This window comes from Balaenoptera borealis (genome assembly GCF_965194805.1).
Source record: "Balaenoptera borealis genome assembly, chromosome: 1".
NCBI lineage: Eukaryota > Metazoa > Chordata > Mammalia > Artiodactyla > Balaenopteridae > Balaenoptera > Balaenoptera borealis.
In genome coordinates, this window is record NC_138860.1 from 26,992,766 (window position 1) to 27,010,173 (window position 17,408).

Consider the following 17,408-nt stretch of genomic DNA (forward strand, 5'->3'; position numbering starts at 1 on the left):
CCTTCCCGGTCTATCCCATCTCGACACCATCTCCCTGACTCGGATGACACTGTTGGTTTCCTCCCCAGCAGGGAACACTATTCTCCCTAAACACTGTCCATCAGGGACCATAGCACCTCTTATTTCTTCCTGCTTCAACTCCTTTTTCTGTTTTTCTTTTGTTTTTAAATTTTTTATTTTATTTTATTTTTTTTTGGCTGCGTTGGGTCTTCGTTGCTGCATGCAAGCTTTCTCTAGTTGTTGTGAGCGGGGGCTACTCTTCATTGCAGTGCATGGGCTTCTCATTGTGGTGGCTTCTCTTGTTGCAGAGCATGGGCTCTAGGTATGCAGGGTCAGTAGTTGTGGCACATGAGCTTAGTTGCTCCACAGCATGTGGGATCTTCCTGGACCAGGGCTCAAACCCGTGTCCCCTGCATTGGCAGGCGGATTCTTAACCACTGCGCCACAAGGGAAGCCCTGGATTTTTTTTATGAGGCAGTCAATCTGTAAAAATCTCTGGACATTTCAGAATTTCAGGAGATCAACCACCATCTGAGGACTGAATGTTCTCTCCGGCAATGAAGCCAGGTAGTCACCCAATGCAAGCTTGATCTCCCTCAGTGATGGGGACCTCACTGTCTCCTGGGGCAGTTTGAATTGTGAGCAAGTTCTCCTTCATTCTGAGCTGGGAGATCAGTCTCTTTCATCATGAGGTTTTATTCAGCCTTTGCCCACATACTTGGGTTTTTATACAACCATCCAAATCCCTCTTTTACATGATGGCCCAAGAGACAGCTGAGGGCTCTCTTCTCCAGACTAAGCCTGCCAGGACTTGGCCTCCTAGTTCCTCACCACTTTAGTCACCCTCCTGTAGACATGCTCTAATAGCCTACCTAGGTCCCGGGATCTTCTGTGCTTGTGGCATTCTGTCATATTCTATTCCATCTGTTTATTCTCTCCTTGTGTGGCATGGACATGACCTCCCAGTAAGCTTGCTCAGTGGTCCCAGACAACACAGAAATTCATGCACACACAGAGCTAACACGATGGCCTCTGTTGTCAGGTGGCCACTACACACATATTTCCTGTTACTTCCCATACATGCAAGGTGGCCCAATTGTTCATAGGACAATAAACATGGCACCAAGGTACAACCAGAACCTCAAAGCCAGTCTTCCAACAAGCCCCGTGTGCTGCCTTTATTGTGTCTTAATCCAGGATGTCAGCCTCTGTTCCTCCTCTAACTTGCTCCTTTCCTAATCAGAGCCCCTTCCTCAGATTTGTGCTTTGGATGTTACCATTGCTAAGGATAACAGGAAAAGCCAAACAACGTTCCCTCTTACTGACACACTAGTTAAGTCCATAGTGAATTACCATTTGTATAGCACATACTTTAATTTATAATCATCTTATGTTAATCTTCAGAGCAACCCTGAGGAACAGGTATTATCCTCATTTTATAGATGAGGACACTGAGGCAGGGCTGGAACTCAAACCCAAGGGGTCTTCTGATTTCACATCTGACGCTATTTAGTCTACACACTGCTTACTCAGAAGCTCGCGAATCTTAGGTACAGAAAAAGTTTTCTAAGGTTAAGTTCCAAGTATCAAGTAAAGAATGAGTCACAGAGGAAAAACCAGAAGAATCTGGTTTCTATTTCTGGCTTTGCTATAAACTACCTCACAGTTTAACTTTCCTGGTCCTCAGTTTCCTTCTTCATAAAATAAGGAGATCAAATTAGACAATCCCTGAAGTGCCTTCCTGCCCAGCTGTCCTATGTCTCCTGCCCTGTCTCTGCCGTGTTGCTAAAATTAGGCAGAAAACATTGTTGAAATACCTTTCTTTTTTGCTTCTCAGGGTTTTTTTTTAAGTTTCTGAAATTAGCTGGATAGTTGACAACTATCCAGCTAGTCTGTCAAGAAGGAAGAAAATTGCCATCTATTTAATAGCTAAATTTTAAGCAGTTCATTTTCTGTAATGAGAAGAGATATCTGGAAACAGCAGCCATGGGGCTGAACCCACAAAAGTCCTCCTCCTGGGGAGACCATCTTTAGAGCCACGTATTCTCAGAGCAGAGGTTCTCAACCCAGGTGACGTTTGGCAACATCTGGAGACATTTTGGGTTGTCACAACCGGGGAAGGTGCCACAGGAATCTGGCGAGTAGAGGCCAAGGATGTTGCTAAACATGCTATACGCACAGGACAGTCCCCCTAAACAGAGAGTTATCTGGCCCCAGATGTCAACGGGCTGAGGTTGAGAAAGCCTGTCTTAAAGAGTGAAGTCAAAGAACAGCCCCAAACTCTTCCCAGTGTTTCAGCTAAACCGGTCCACGTGAGAGGCTAACCGGGTGGGCTCACCTGAAAGAACCGAGGGTCTGGACACCTCTCTTACCTGGCGAAGAAGGACGCGGCCACCGAGGTGCCCGCGGAGGTCTCGCTGGCCACGCAGGAGGCTTGCGAGGCGGGGACGCTGCAGGCCGGGGGCTTGTCTGCATTGTAGCGATTCAGCGCCACCTCTGTCAGGCCCTCCCGGCCAGGCTCTGTCATCAGCTGGGAGATCTGGCAAGGAATACGGATATCGAGCTCATTACCTGTGGCTCACGGCATTTCCTGACTACCACCGGTAGCACCTCTGTTTTGGGGTCGGGGTAGCACCTCTGTTTTGGGGTCGGGGCCATAGCGCGCGCGGGGCAGGGGGCAGTGAGGCTGGGAGGGGACACGTCCCCACGTGCATTCAGTGACACGCGACATGGCCTCCTCTAAGGCCGTTTTCCTGCATGTTAGCTAGAATACCTCCTCGTTTGTATTAACTATAATGGAATACAATTATCCCCTGACACTGTAAGTTTCAATGACTTCTGTGTCTCCCCTCCATTTGGAGGGGAAAGCAGGAGCCATTAACCACACTATTTGCAGCCCAAGACCAGACCAGTTGGACCAACTAGTGCTGGTTTCTTACTAGGAAGGCCCTAAATGCTCTCAAATAGACAAGAGGGGCAAAGATATCATTTTTTTAAGGGAGAAGTGAACCAGCTAATGAAGAACATAAGAAATTAAGCAAAACACTATTTGCGTATTGTTGTTGTTTGCTGTAGGCAGTCAGCAAAGAGATGACTTAGAGAAGCTCATGAAAGTAGATATAGCCCACCATGAATTACCAATGGGTTTTTTTTTTTTTTCTTGGAAGGTTTAGACCATTTCAACAGACTTAATTTTCCTACTGGTTCATTAAGATAAATGGCTTCCATTTTATTGGCAATAATTGCCTTTATAATGCAAATTCTAGTGAATGGGGCTGGGTCTATTTTGCCTAAATGCACATAATATACTGTGAAGAACCATACTTCTGGGCAAAGTAAGATACTGGTATAGAAATATACTTTTGGAAAGTGCTAATCCCATGACAAATGTAATAATTATGCAGGCAAGTCTAAGTGTGCTATTTTGAAAGCCTGTTACTTTAAAACTTCACTCTACTTGCAAAAAGGAAAAACTGTCAGTTTTTTTTTTTTTAAAAAGGCAACTTTAGTTTGGGGTAAAAAAAAAAAAAAGGTCTCCAGCCGGTTCAAACCTCTTAAATGCTGAGTGGAAAATGCTTCTAATTGCCTAGAAAATACAAGTGCAATAAGGCAAAGATCAGGAACAGTTTCCCCTCTGTGCTGAACAGTCCAGAAGGCCAGTGAAAGGGTCCCGTTTGTTAACCTTTGAACATAAAACATTTGTACTTTTCATTATTAGAAGAATAGCAATCGCTCTTGAGCCCCATGGACTTGAAACTTTGCTCTGCTTAAATTCATGCTCTGACTTGGAAAGCCTTGGCATTATCCAGCTGTAATTCTGCCAATACACACTTTCTTATTCTCATTCATTCAATGCATTGTAAGGAAAGTGAACCCACATCAGAGAAACGGGAGAGGAAGCAGCAAAAGCAGCCAATGGCCTGGAGGACATTCCCTGCGCTGGCAGGGGCTGCCTCCCAGGCAGAGGGCCCGTGTCACCTCTCTTTGGGCTTCCTCTGCAGCCCGTGGGGTGTGGGCTCCCCTCAACCGGCTACCACTCGCCCGGAGGAGTGCGGCACGCTGGAGGGGACGGCTGAAACAACCGGGGACCTGGCCGTGGGCACGCACACTGTGGTCACCACGAAATGGCATTTATGAAGCACCGGTGGTACACGATGCCATCCTGGACAGTGTCCCAAAACAAACCTCACCGTGAATTCCCTCCATCCCACAGCTCTCCACGCCAGAATGGGGTCTCAGGAGCGACGTGGGGCAGACCCTACAGCCCTTAAGGGATCTGAGGAGCTTCCCTTCCTTGATCATCCTTGTGACAAAACTAACACCTACCCCAACCCTGTGTTCCCTAGCCGACCCCCCCCCCCTTGGAAGCAGACCACCTACTCAGCAGCACTCACTCTGCCCCTGGTTCCGAATCTTATTTCAGGGCAGTGGCCTTTCCTACCAGCGGGCGGCCTCCCCACACTTCAAAAGCAAGTCTCTCTAAGAAGGGCCTGCTTTTTTGCTGCTAGCTATAATGAGGGCTCTGTCCTGTAAGAATCTGCCCGGAAGACTTGGCTTCTCCAAAGGGCGAGGGGATGAGCTCGCCGAGAACCCCAAGCCCCTCTGCAGTCACGCAGCGGCCCCTACCCTTGGTTCCCAGGCCAGGTGGGCAGCACGTGAGATGTGCTAAGATGTGGGTGAGATGGGGCTAAGGGGTGTGCTGTCGTGGTCGGTTCCCCCCAGGGCCCTCACGGCAGTCCTGCAGAAGCTGGATTCTAAGAGACCGAGGGTCAGAAACCTGGGGCTGCTTCCCCAGGGGAAAACAGCTAGTGAGCAGGGGCCAAGACTGGACCCCGATTTGTTGGATTCTGCGACATTTTCACTCTGCCCTCCCCCCCCCCAGTCCAACCCCCATTCCCGCTTTAACTGCCCCCTCAAGGCGGCTCTAGCGGCCCCCTCCCCGCAATCCACTGTAAGAGAAAACGCCCAAACGGCAGGAATTCCCGGAAACCTTAGCTTCACTGCACAATCTGCAATCAAGAGCCTTCTTTGTAGAGGGCTATGGTTTACCTCTGCTTTTCAGACTGTCCTGACTTAATTTTTTCTCTCACGATACTGTGAAAGCTACAAGACTCTTCGTGGGAAAATTCAAAAAGCCTCAATCTCTTCATCTAACACATCTGAAAAGGGTAAAGTTCTGGGGGAAAGGATTCGTTATCTTGATTATGTGTGTATGTCACAGTCTAGAAGCAGCAGCTGAAAACTTGCCAGGGGGTCCCAATCACTAACTTTGGGGGGACTAGATTTTCACCACAGGATTTCGTTTGCTTTAGTTCTGATTAAAACCTGCTGCTAGCTCTCCATCTCGGTTACACCGGATGGTTTCACTAAAGCAACAAGTATCTGTGACTTTCAAAACACCACATCACATCCCGAGGGTGGTGGTCCAGGAAACACGGGATGGCAGTAAAGGGACCAGGCACAGGGAGCGGGGGGCGCCTGTGTGTTTGCACACGCGTGTGCTTCTCCACGTGGGGTCTTCAGCGCGCACGGGAGCTGCCTCTCACAGACCTCACAGATAAAGCCGCTCACTCCGTTGTCATCCTAGGCGAGATTCATGTCTTTCAACCACAGTTCCATTTTTGCACTGATACCTCCATATGAGGAGCCATATACTTGTTCACAAAGAAATCTCGAATCTTAAATTCAGTTATGATCTTGACCACAGAATCAAGACAAAAAAGATGTTTGGCTGTTATCAACCAAGGTTGCTTTCACACGGCAAATCGCAATCTATAAACCATTGACCTTTAACTTCCCCACTGAAGGGAAGGACTCTGAGAGCTTCCAGAGTGTGACAGCTTGGGGGCTCATCTTAAATGGCATTATTGACCCAGAAAGCCACCTCCCTTGGACTCTGCCGAGGCAGCAGGGAACACCAACAGTATCCATTTCCTGTGCAGAGACATCTAAGGACAGCAAATGCATCCCACTCAGTCTTTATATTTAATGGCATTATGACCCCAAATCCCAGAAAATAACACATAAAGCATTTTCTGTTAGGCAACTTGTATCTCACTGTTTTGGGATATCTCCTTTATTGTTATTACTACTTACACTGTTACTTAATATTTTTATATGTTTTGCAAACAGTGGTGCTCAATAAATATGTTTGATGTGTGTTAGCACAAACCAACTCACAGTTATCCTGAAAAAGACTGGACACAGGTCAACCCTTGGCATTGTCTATGCTGTCAGTGGTTGCACTCTTAGGGAATGAGGACAGCAGAATACAATTTCAAAAGGCCTATGTAAAATATAAACGAGGTAAGCGAATCTGCAAAGGACAAGATCAACAAATGCATCCCCAAACCAAAGATAAGTAGTTACAGCTGACCCTGCAGACCCTGCATTTCAGTCGTAGGGTAACAGAAAGCTGGTGGCGGTACACAGAACAGCATCTTCCTCTAGTAATCGCACTGCGCTGAGATAGGCCCCCAGTAACTTATTTGGTTTTTGCTCCTATCAGAGGGTAGGGGGGAGAGAAAATTTTCCATCCTTTTCTGTATATGCGTCTTCGCTTGCACTGCAGGAAATATGTGTCAGTCCCCACTTGAGTCACTTCCGGGGCTGGCTCTAACAGCATCTGGCCAGGGGCCCCCTTCCCCCCCTCCCCTGAAGGATCCCCCTGGGGACCAGCTGCCCTTTGTGACCCAGGGACGGAGCAGCACAGAGGATTCTTGGAACAGCCATGGGCGCATGTCTCTTACTGCTGTACCCCTCCTTCTGGGGACCAAAATGCTTCATTTTATGAGCTATGTTCATCTGATCCTGGCAGGCAGAGAAACAAGAGGGATGCCCCGCGCAGGAGGGAAGTACTGGGACGTCTCCGAAGCCAGAATGAGCTCCTCTCCTGCAGTGTCTGTGCTGGCCTCAGCCCTCCCTAAGTTGTTCCACTGCACTCTTTTCGTGTCAGTGCTTTCTGCCCCTGAGCGACTGGGCAAACCTGATCTCATTTCAACTTTAATCTCACCCTGCCTGTCCGTTCTCCACCTGGAAACCAGACCTACCCAGAACTGAAGTGATGCATTGCAAAGGTGGCTCCGGAGCCGTGCGCAGTGGTAGTAAGCACCTTTCCTGAGCAGGATTTGTAAAAGGGGCAGAGCTCACATCGCAACACAGGTGCTTGGAAGTCTCAGCAGACATTGCAGCAAGTTAACTACTGCTGGCTCTTTTTGCCTGAAGAAAAGCTACTGAAAACTAGAGCAATGAAATGGATTTCCCACTAATCTCATCTAAAGGTATTTTAACAAAAACAAAACAAAAGAAACAAAACAAAAAACCAGAAGGTCAAATATTGTATGATTCCATTTATATGAGGCACCTGGGGTAGTTAGATTCATAGAGACAGAAGGTAGAATGGCGGTTGCCAGAGGCCTGGGGAGGAAGACACGGGGAGTTACTGTTTAACGGGTACATAGTTTCAGTTTGGGAAGATGGGAAAGTTCTGGAGATGGATGGTGGTGATGGTTGCACAACACATGAATGTACTTAATGCTACAGAACTAATGGTAAATTAAAAATGGTTAAAATGGTAAATTTTATATAGTACATTTTACCACAATTAAAAAAAAACAAAACAAAACTTAGAATAAAGAGCACCAGGAGACTGCTGACTAAAGGGACAGCCCAAGATCCGCTCACTGAAAGGACTAAGAGAAAAGCACTTGGATAGAAACCAGAGCTGTAAGGACGGTGCTCCTCTTATTTTAAAATGCGGCCCCGTAATCATGATAACAACTCCAGGGTCAAAGTCAATTATCTGGTTGTATCTGAAAGTTCAGAGCTCCTAATGCAATACCTGGCACATAATAGGTGCTCTAAATATTTCTAGAGTTGCTTGAATAAGTAGCTCAAGGGTTGGAAATTGTTCTGGTGCACAGGCCACTCTCCTGGAACAAAGCAGAGGTGGTGAGATTTGACCTCCTTGTGAAACTCACCTAAGGGACAAAAGATTCTCTGTTCAGAAACATCAAAGGGGAAATTTTACGTTCTGTATATTTTACCACAATAAAAAAAAAAAAAAAAAAAAGGAACAAAAGAGAAACGCCACAACACCAAAGAGTTAATCCCCTTCAGCTTGTCCCAGGTGGCCTGCGCCTGCTTTGTCATTTTAGAGGGCGTCATGAGGACTCTGGGTGTCGAGGCCCCGAGTCAGAGGAGGGGGCCGAGTCCTCCAGGGATTGACAGTGAGTTTGCAGGGTGGTCTCAGGGACAGGACCCCACCAGCCTATGCCCGAAGCCTGCAGGAGATGGGGTGAGCCGGAGCCCTCGACAAGGGAGCAACGGGAAGGAGGGGAGACCAGGAAGGCTGGGAGGGGCTGGAGAAAGCCTCCCCCGGAACTGGGCTCTTGGATTAAACCTCATTTGATTTCTGTACACGTGCCCAAGTCAAACGCCATCCCTCCTCATCTTCCCTCATTCCTGCCATGTCACACCCGAACAGTCAGTTAACATGTTTTCTGTAATCTAGTGTTCTGGAACTGGGTTGGTTCAGATCCTGTCCCATGCTACTGTGACTTTTAGGCATTTAAATGCTCCGGTTAACGCTCCAGCCCTTGGCATGCTGTCCCCGGAGCACAGGCAATGCCGCCTGACTTGAACCTGGTCCCTGGCCTGGCCTAGCCCTCGTGACTCACATGGGGCACGGATCACCTCTGAGACCCCCGCGGCTACCTTGAGTCACACAGATATAGTCGCCCTGTGTTGTCCAGCTACCCCCTCCCCCCAGCCAGCACCAAGGGGCCGTGATGGGATTCTTATGTCCCACGGCTAGATGTTTGATTACCCTTATTATCTTAACTTGCTTTGGCTATAAATTTTATTAGCGGCCATAAAATTATCCATCCACAGCATTTGACTCAGTGACCTCTTGCCACAGAGAATTCCACACACCGGTGCTACCGGGGCCTAGGAGAGCTGCCTTTTTCCTCACCCTGGATTTACAGCCTCACCTTCATCAGGGTTCCACCCTGTATGATGAGTCAGCAAACAGAGGAGGCTGCAGTGTTTCATGATACCCGTTATCAGGGCTTAAATCTGGCCCCTCAGTGCACATGACTGTCTTCTTTCATTCTTTGTGTTGCTCGAAGGTAAAGGGGCAGGGCCACCCAAATGCTTTAGAAAAGACTGAGGTGCAGGGTACAGCAAAGGGCCAGCTGTATTTCTGTTTTGGATTCTTCCCTTAGATTTCTTTTTATTTTTTTTATTTTTATTGGGGTATAGTTGCTTTATAATATTGTGTTAGTTTCTACTGGACAGCAAAGTGAATCAGCTCTACATATATACATATATCCCCTCTTTTCTGGGTTTCCTTCTTCCCATTTAGGTCATCACAGGGCATTGAGTAGAGTCCCCTGCGCTATACTGTAGGTTCTCGTTAGTTATCTATTTTATACATAGTATCAATCGTGTATATATGTCAATCCCAATCTTCCAATTCATCCCACCACCCCTTTTCCCCCTTGGTATCCATACATTTGTTCTCTACGTCTATGTCTCTATTTCTGCTTTGTAAATAAGATCGTCTATACCAATTTTTTCAGATTCCACATACGTGCGTTAATATACGATATTTGTTTTTCTCTTTCGGACTAACTTCACTCCGTATGACAGTCTCTAGGTCCATCCGCATCTCTACAAATTACCCAATTTCATTCCTTTTTATGGCTGAGTAATATTCCATTGTATATATGTGGCACATCTTCTTTATCCATTCGTCTGTCGATGGAAATTTAGGTTGCTTCCATGTCCTGGCTGTGATAAACAGTGCTGCAATGAACATTGGGGTGCATGTGTCTTTTTGAATTATGGTTTTCTCAGGGTATATGCCCAGTAGTGGGATTGCTGGGTCGTATGGTAGTTTTATTTTTAGTTTTTTAAGGAACCTCCATACTGTTCTCCACAGTGGCTGTATAAATTTACAATCTCACCAACAATGCAGGAGGGTTCCCTTTTCTCCACACCCTCTCCAGCATTTATTGTTTGTAGATTTTTTGATGATGGCCATTCTGACTGGTGTGAGGTCAGAACTACTCACTGTAGTTTTGATTTGCATTTCTCTAATAATTAATGATGTTGGGCATCTTTTCATGTGTTTGTTGGCCATCTGTATGTCTTCTTTGGAGAAATGTCTATTTAGGTCTTCTACCGATTTTTTGATTGGGTTGTTTGTTTTTTTGATATTGAGCTGCGTGAGCTATTTGTATATTTTGGAGATTAATCTTTTGTCAGTTGCTTTGTTTGCAAATATTTTCTCCCATTCTGAGGGTTGTCTTTTCATCTTGTTTATGGTTTCCTTTGCTGTGCAAAAGCTTTTAAGTTTAATTAGGTCCCGCTGTTTATTTTTGTTTTTATTCTCATTGCTCTAGGAGGTAGGTCAAAAAAGATCTTGCTGCGATTTATGTCAAAGAGTGTTGTGCCTATGTTTTCCTCTAAGAGTTTTATAGTGTCTGGCCTTACATTTAGTTCTTTAATCCATTTTGAGTTTATTTTTGTGTATGGTGTTAGGGAGTGTTCTAATTTCATTCTTTTACATGTAGCTGTCTAGTTTTCCCAGCACCACTTATTGAAGAGGTTGTCTTTGCTCCATTGTATATTTTTGCCTCCTTTGTCATAGATTAATTGACTATAGGTGCGTGGGTTTATCTCTGGGTTTTCTATCCTGTTCCACTGATCTATATTAGTTCTGAGATGTGCAGCTCAAGGCAGAGCTCAAATATTCTTTTAAAGAATATCTTAAAACAAATGATAAAGTCTTACCATAAAGCTTGTAGTATTTCTACATATAGATACATGTAAATAGGTTGACTGACAATACTTTTAATACTTAGTGCTCAATTATGTTTTGTGGGGTGGTTTGGTGACACATTCAAAGACATACAATGATACCAGGTGTCTAGCTGACATGATGAAGTTAGTTTCAGCCTGAGAGAACGTTGAGAAGTGACTTCAGGCATCCTCATAGGGCATCATCATACTCATTATTGTTTTTGAGTCAGGGTCTGTTCTAAGAACTTTGTATATATGCTGCCATATTTAATCCTGACAGCAACCCTATGAACGAGGCACAACTGTCACCAAATAATAGCTTTAACTCTGTCTGCCACATGGGAAAAACCCTGGAGGAAGTATTGCTGCCGGGTTTCCTTTCTTTCCATCCTTGAGTTTATCTTGCACTGATCACATCACCCAGAGAATGTACAGCTCTTCAACTGTGGCTGCCCCATTCAGAAAAAGTGTTAACAGCCAAAGAGTTGATGAAGAGCAGAGAAAAGGATCATTTGAATAATTTTTCAATATGCACACAGGCTTGCTCTATCCAATGTTTTGTGATTTTTAGGATCAAATGAAAGCAAAATCAAATGGTCTGAATCTTGATGTAACTGATCTCACTTTCCATTTGCAACTAAGCAAATTCAGACTGAGTAGAGCAACCTTCATCAACCGGCCCCAAGGTCAGCTCCGAAAACCTGGAAGAACTAAAGGATTTTTTCATGTACTGAATCACGTGGGCTGCTCTTTTACTGGGGGAAGGTTACCATTGCACCCCACCCCAAAAACTTCCAAGAGCCAGTGCCCCAGGAATGCCCTGAGCACTCTCCCCCACCCTGGATGATCAGGGCCACCCCTCCTTATGGTCCCCACAGCTGCCCTTGTATCAGAGCATTTGTTTTGTTTTGTAACTGCCTGTCACTGGTCTCTCTGCCCAGCTAGATAGCAAGCCCTGTGAGGAGAGGGACTGGGTCTTGCTCACTTCAGTATTACCACCATAGCACAGTGTCTGGATATGGAATATATCTAATAAATACATCAATTAATACGTTAATTAACAAATACATACAAATAAAAATAAACTTAATTTAGTTGCATTAGCATTGCTTGAGTTTTGTTTGGTTTTGAGGGATAAAGGTTATTTTCACCTGATTTTAAAAATTATGAACAGGTTAGATAAAGCTTTATTCAAAAAATATAAGGTATCTCAGGGTACACTTCATTCAATATATTGGTGAGATAAATGACTGTAGTGGGGGAAAGAAAAGGCAAACAAGAAACAAAGAGGCCAAGGGACAGAGACAAAGAAAAAAAGAGAGAAACAGGAGAAAGGGGAAGAAAGAGAAAAACAAAAAGAAATTACAGAAAAAGATTTTTAAAAAGGAGAGGAGACCAGTGCCTTTCAGCCAGCTTGAGTGTGAGCATGTGATGGCCACAGCTAGGGAGCTGGAATTCTCTGGAATATTAGGCAAGCGATCCTAGGAACATGGTTTCCAGGAGAGACAGAATCAAGCTTAGAGGCTGAAGTCCCACTGCCTGTCTTAGCTCTTCCCGGTATCAGACAAGACCTTCAGCTACACACAGAACCCTGAGGTGCCTGAGGATGAAACGTGTGAAGGAAGAAGTTTAAAGACCCATGTCACAAAATTGAGCCATTCTCTCACCCTTTTCCAATAAAAAAAATAACATAGTTCTAACTTCTGAAAAAAAAAAGGCTTAGAATTTCTGAATATCTCAATACTTGCTCATGTAACTTTTACAGATGGCATTGTTTATTAGTTATGCTTCCAAGAGAAAACACAATAAGATTAAGAAATTGAACATTAGATTATAGAACTGATGTAGCATTTAATTCTAATACAGATCATGGTCTTTCCATCCATGCCTGACCTGCTGTGTTCGTCTGTACATGGTCATGCAGCTTTAGGAAGCAGTCCCTTCCTAGAGCACGCCGCTGTTCTTCACCTGTCTTGGCTAATGCTTGGAAAACTTTCAAGAAAACCAGCAGCGCCTAATGGCCTGGAATTTTAACTGTGCATTCCTTGTAGGCACCTTACTTCCTCATATTTTCCTTGAGCTCTTGTGAGAAAAAGTCAAGAGGGACCTGAGACAATACTTTGCTGTAAGTGACCCACCAAGGTCTGCAGAACAGCCACTTCACTAAATGCAAAAGCAACCTTGCATTCTGGGCAAAACTGAGGGGACAATGTTGGGAACTTAACAAACAAAGGCATGTGTACACACACACACACACACAGGAACGCACACAGCCCTCAGGATGCTGGGATGGTAGACAGAGAGTCCTCACAAAGAAGGGGCGAGGTTGGCAGCTGCTGGAGCCCTGACCCAGGAGTCATGAGAGCCAGGTCTGCAGGGCTCCCAGCACCAGGGAAGGGGCTCGTCCTTGTTTGGAGTCCTTCAAGGAAGCCGACAGCGTTGAGGCTGGCTCTAGATTATAGGATTCATCCTGCTCACACCACAGCCACAAAGGAGAGATGCCCAGACTGGAGACAGGCTGGACCAAATGGAATTGCCAGTGTAATCCCAGTGCCTAGGAAAGGGTATGCCACGCATCAGGCCCTTGGTAAGCGTTGCACTGAATGAAAGGATCCAATTCTGGGTCTGGCTTGGTTGATGACAACATGAGGGACTTGGAGCAAGTTATTTCCCCTCTCTTAGCCCTAATTTCCCCAGTGAGGGGAACTCATGAATCTGTGTCTTGGGTGAAATGAGATAATGCACTGAATGTGCTCTGTGGTTCCTAAAGTCATCATCAAATATAAAGCAGGGACGTTTAGAAATATTCCTCTTTCACCTTAAAGCATGTCCCTAATTTAACATTTGTGTGGCCATTATGCAAAAACATACAAATATGTCAATGACAACAACAAAACAGAAAGCATTCCCCAGTACTGTACCAAACCATCAATGGTGAACAAGGGGCTGATTCTCTCAAAGGGTCAGCTGGTTGTTCCAAAGCGATGCACAGATTTTCACAGTTCCAGCTTTGAACTGACCTCACATCTTCTGTTTACCAGTTGCAGAAATGCCAAATCCTACACCAGCCAAAAAGCAATTTTCACAAAAATGTTTCAATGGAGCTGGAAAAGTCCTTAGATAGAGTCTGTGTCAACTTTCATGTGTAAACATGAAGACACTGTGGTCCAGATTGGTGAGCTGAGTTGTCCAAAATCACACATCTGGTTTGTGGCACTGCCAGTCAATCGCAGCACTTATTTAAATACACATCAAAAAGCTAACAATAGGACAACAGAACTCTAAAATGATTGAAAATCCCTGAAATACATACAGAGAGAGAGAGAGAGAGAGCCAGGCTCTGTAGTTCAGCAATAAGCCAGGGGCTTGGTTGTAGCCAAACAGCTGGCTGCGGGACCTTTGTGAAGTCAGTTAACCTCTCTACAACCTAGTCTCCAAAATCAGGGATCTGCCAGAAGGAATATCAAATAAAAACACTCTCAATTGTCCTTCTCCTCAAATAACAACGGCTTAAGATTCTAAACCGGTGCTTCAGAGTCTCTCGTTGAAAAGCTGAACAGGAGTAGGCAAACATTTGTGGGCTGACCAAAAATGATCCTGTGAAGACGTGTGGAACTGTTCCTCTGTCTAGTCCCTTCTGAGTTTAGGATCACTCACACTATATGGCTGGTAATTTCCACTTCTGTGTGTTCCTACATGTCCAGACTTCAGAGAATGCCTCAGCAGGGCTGCTTCCTGGGAAACTCTGGATCATGAATCCCAATCAGGACAGATCCTAATCCTGTCACCAGACCTATGACAAACTGCATTTGATGGTTTTCTAAATCAGTTCACCCAGGGGATTTGGATGCTTACTAAGATACATTTATTTACATATGCATGCTTTCATTGTGTATTTCACTAGTAAAAATAACATTGAGAATGCTTACAAGTTTAATAATGTTTGGGTACCCCTTACATCCTTAACCCTGAATTCTCAAATTCAGGGATATTTAAAAATCCCGTGCCTCATGAGTTGTAAAATGAAGTTCTGATATTAACTTTGCTGTTGTCTGATTTCTTCAAGCCCGTGTCATCTTCTCAGCACCTCTTCTCTTTGAACATCATTAGCCAAGAGACAAAGACTTTCTGTGTGAGTTGAAGCCAAAGTTGTACAATCTCTTGTGTCTTTACTAAATAAATATCTACTTTTTTTCTGTTTCGGCTGCGACATTCCATCCAGTGTCCTAATTTCTTCACTTGGTGGTTCTGCTCAAATTTCTCCTCTGTTCATTTAAGATGTTGGTTTTCTCTTCCATTGTACATGCTATGGCTTTTCCCAAAGCTCAGCTATACTTTCCACTTGTTAGAACTTTATAATATGGGTCAGGCCCAGCAAAGTCAATACCAACTAACTTATTGTGAGCCTATCTAACTAGATTCCCCCAGCTAGCAACCCAGAGCCAGCCAGATTGGCAGACCCCGACACCTCAGGGATGACAGCCAGTGCCGTGCTTTATTCTCACACAGAGTTGGACCCGGGAGTTCATCTCTTCCATATCTGCCCTTCTGTTACAAACCTTGAGTCCCTGGAGTCTGCCATTTAAAATAGAGCTGATCTTTTGGGATTCTTGTCTTTCATACACACTTGAAAAGCTATTCATCCAATCCTGAGTTAAAAGACTCTAAACTGTGTTAACAAATCAGTCTGGTTGCAATTCTCCCAAAATTGAATTATTCTCTTAACGACCTCTTGAGGGAAAGCAACAAAACATCAGCATCTCAGCTGAGTCTGCCTGTTATCTTTCCTCGACTCCCCAAATCTTGACTCTACCCGTAACACAAAGTAACGCTGAAGTCTACAGGGCTTCCACGTCTGGGGCAACCATACAAACAGAGCCGGGTTCTGAGATCCAGAGTGTGGAATCAGCAAGGCCATCGTAGAAAGAAGCTGGTGGCCCAAAACTGCGATTTTCAACACAAATTGAGAATACCTAGAGGCTGCAGTAACCCCGTATTAGCATGGACGGCAACATACCCATTTCAGAAGGTCAGTTCCAGGAAGGCAGGAAATAAATCTTGCCTTTGGAATACCCTTACAACTCTGAGCAACCCTCTTGGAGTAAGTATTGAAAACTCTGCTATTTGACTTCCCACAGGGCTTACCACCAGCACGTTCATACAAAGTTGGCAAGAGCAGAACAACACGTAGACATTTTATAGTAGCTTAAGATTTAGTAGATTGTTTTTTTCCCAGAGCCCAAGATGAGGCCAAAGTAAACAAGCACACACGTGTGTACACACATACACACACCCCAGAAGCGCTCTTGTTGGAAGAGTAATTCTGTCGAGCAGTGTCTTTGAGAAAGAATGAAAACTACTCCTCTGGGGGAAAGAACGCTAAGAAGAAACTTTTGAAATATACAAAGACACATCTGAGAATCAGTAAACATGTCCACTGAGGAAATACATAGAATAAATAACCTCAAATTAGACTGGCCCTAAAAGGAACACATCCCGAAAGTGGGGTTGCAGGAGGTTACAGACCCACCTTCCTACCATAGAGACCTTTAAGAACAATCACTGTAGCCAGCTGTCTAGAATGGCTCCAGTGTAGATCTACGCAGAGGGAGAGAAGTACCAGATGTCTAGAGGAAAACTTTTCCCAAGCAGGAGTCTTTGATGTGTAGGTACTTCTAATACATAGACTCTAAACTTTTGCAGCCTTCGAACTACCAAATTATAATTTCATTAATGTCTCAGACAGACCATAGCTCAGAGTAAACCTAATGTGTACCATGCTTACCCACTTTCTCAGCTGATTTCTTAGATAGTCTTTAGTGTTACATATCTATGACAATCATATAGCTCGCATTTTTCAGCCTCATTCAATTAAAACTTTTTCTTGCTATTGGCCTCCTAAGTATATTTACATGTGTCAAATCCTGTCTCGTGAATTTTGATTCAGGAATTATGTTTGCTCTAGATTGCAGACTCAATTTTTAACTAGTCATCAGGAGGGAAAAGGCAGTATTTATGAAAGATGCTTTATCTTCAAATTCTAGAAAAACTTCCCTCCAATCCAGGTCAGCATGGGGATCATTTGTCACATCCAAGGGTCAAACATAAAAAGGCAGTAGTGGGAATAAGAGGCGTGGGCTCCCTCTCTATCCAGCAAGCCTGCCAAACCACAGACAGGAGGCACTCAGATGAAGGCACCCCGTTTAAAGGAACTTTGTTCTGTTTGTGCTTTGTTTAAATCCCAGAGTGGGAGATGACCCACAATAAGCCACTTGAACTTTTTTCTCTGTAAGTCTCCAGTTGAAATACAGTATGTGGGAGTTCTTTCAATAGCAGTTATGCAGGTCTTTTCAGAAACTAAATTTGAATACTCCACAGTTACCAATTTGGAGTATAACTGCTCAACAACAGGCTTGAAAGCCAATGGCAGCCTCCACTGGCCTCACTTTACCAGGTTCCTAGCCAGGCCTTCTGAGGGCTTCCCCACAGGCAGCCCTGCTTCTGCCTTCCTGACCAGGAGACCCAGCCCTGGGAGACCCGACCCTCTTCCTGGGTGACTGATGTTATTTGTACTGTTCCTTATCTATTCAAAGCTGGAG

The 17,408-nt window shown here is 44.8% G+C and overlaps 1 protein-coding gene across 2 annotated transcripts in view; it reads right to left on the minus strand.

Moving 5' to 3' along the window:
* Window positions 1–17,408, minus strand: part of KIF26B (kinesin family member 26B) — a 496,534-nt gene that overhangs the window by 262,253 nt on the left and 216,873 nt on the right. For both annotated transcript variants that reach the window (XM_082339855.1, XM_082339856.1), the window contains one exon: window positions 2,373–2,539. In XM_082339855.1, coding sequence (XP_082195981.1) covers window positions 2,373–2,539 — 167 coding nt within the window. The remainder of the gene's footprint in view (window positions 1–2,372; window positions 2,540–17,408) is intronic.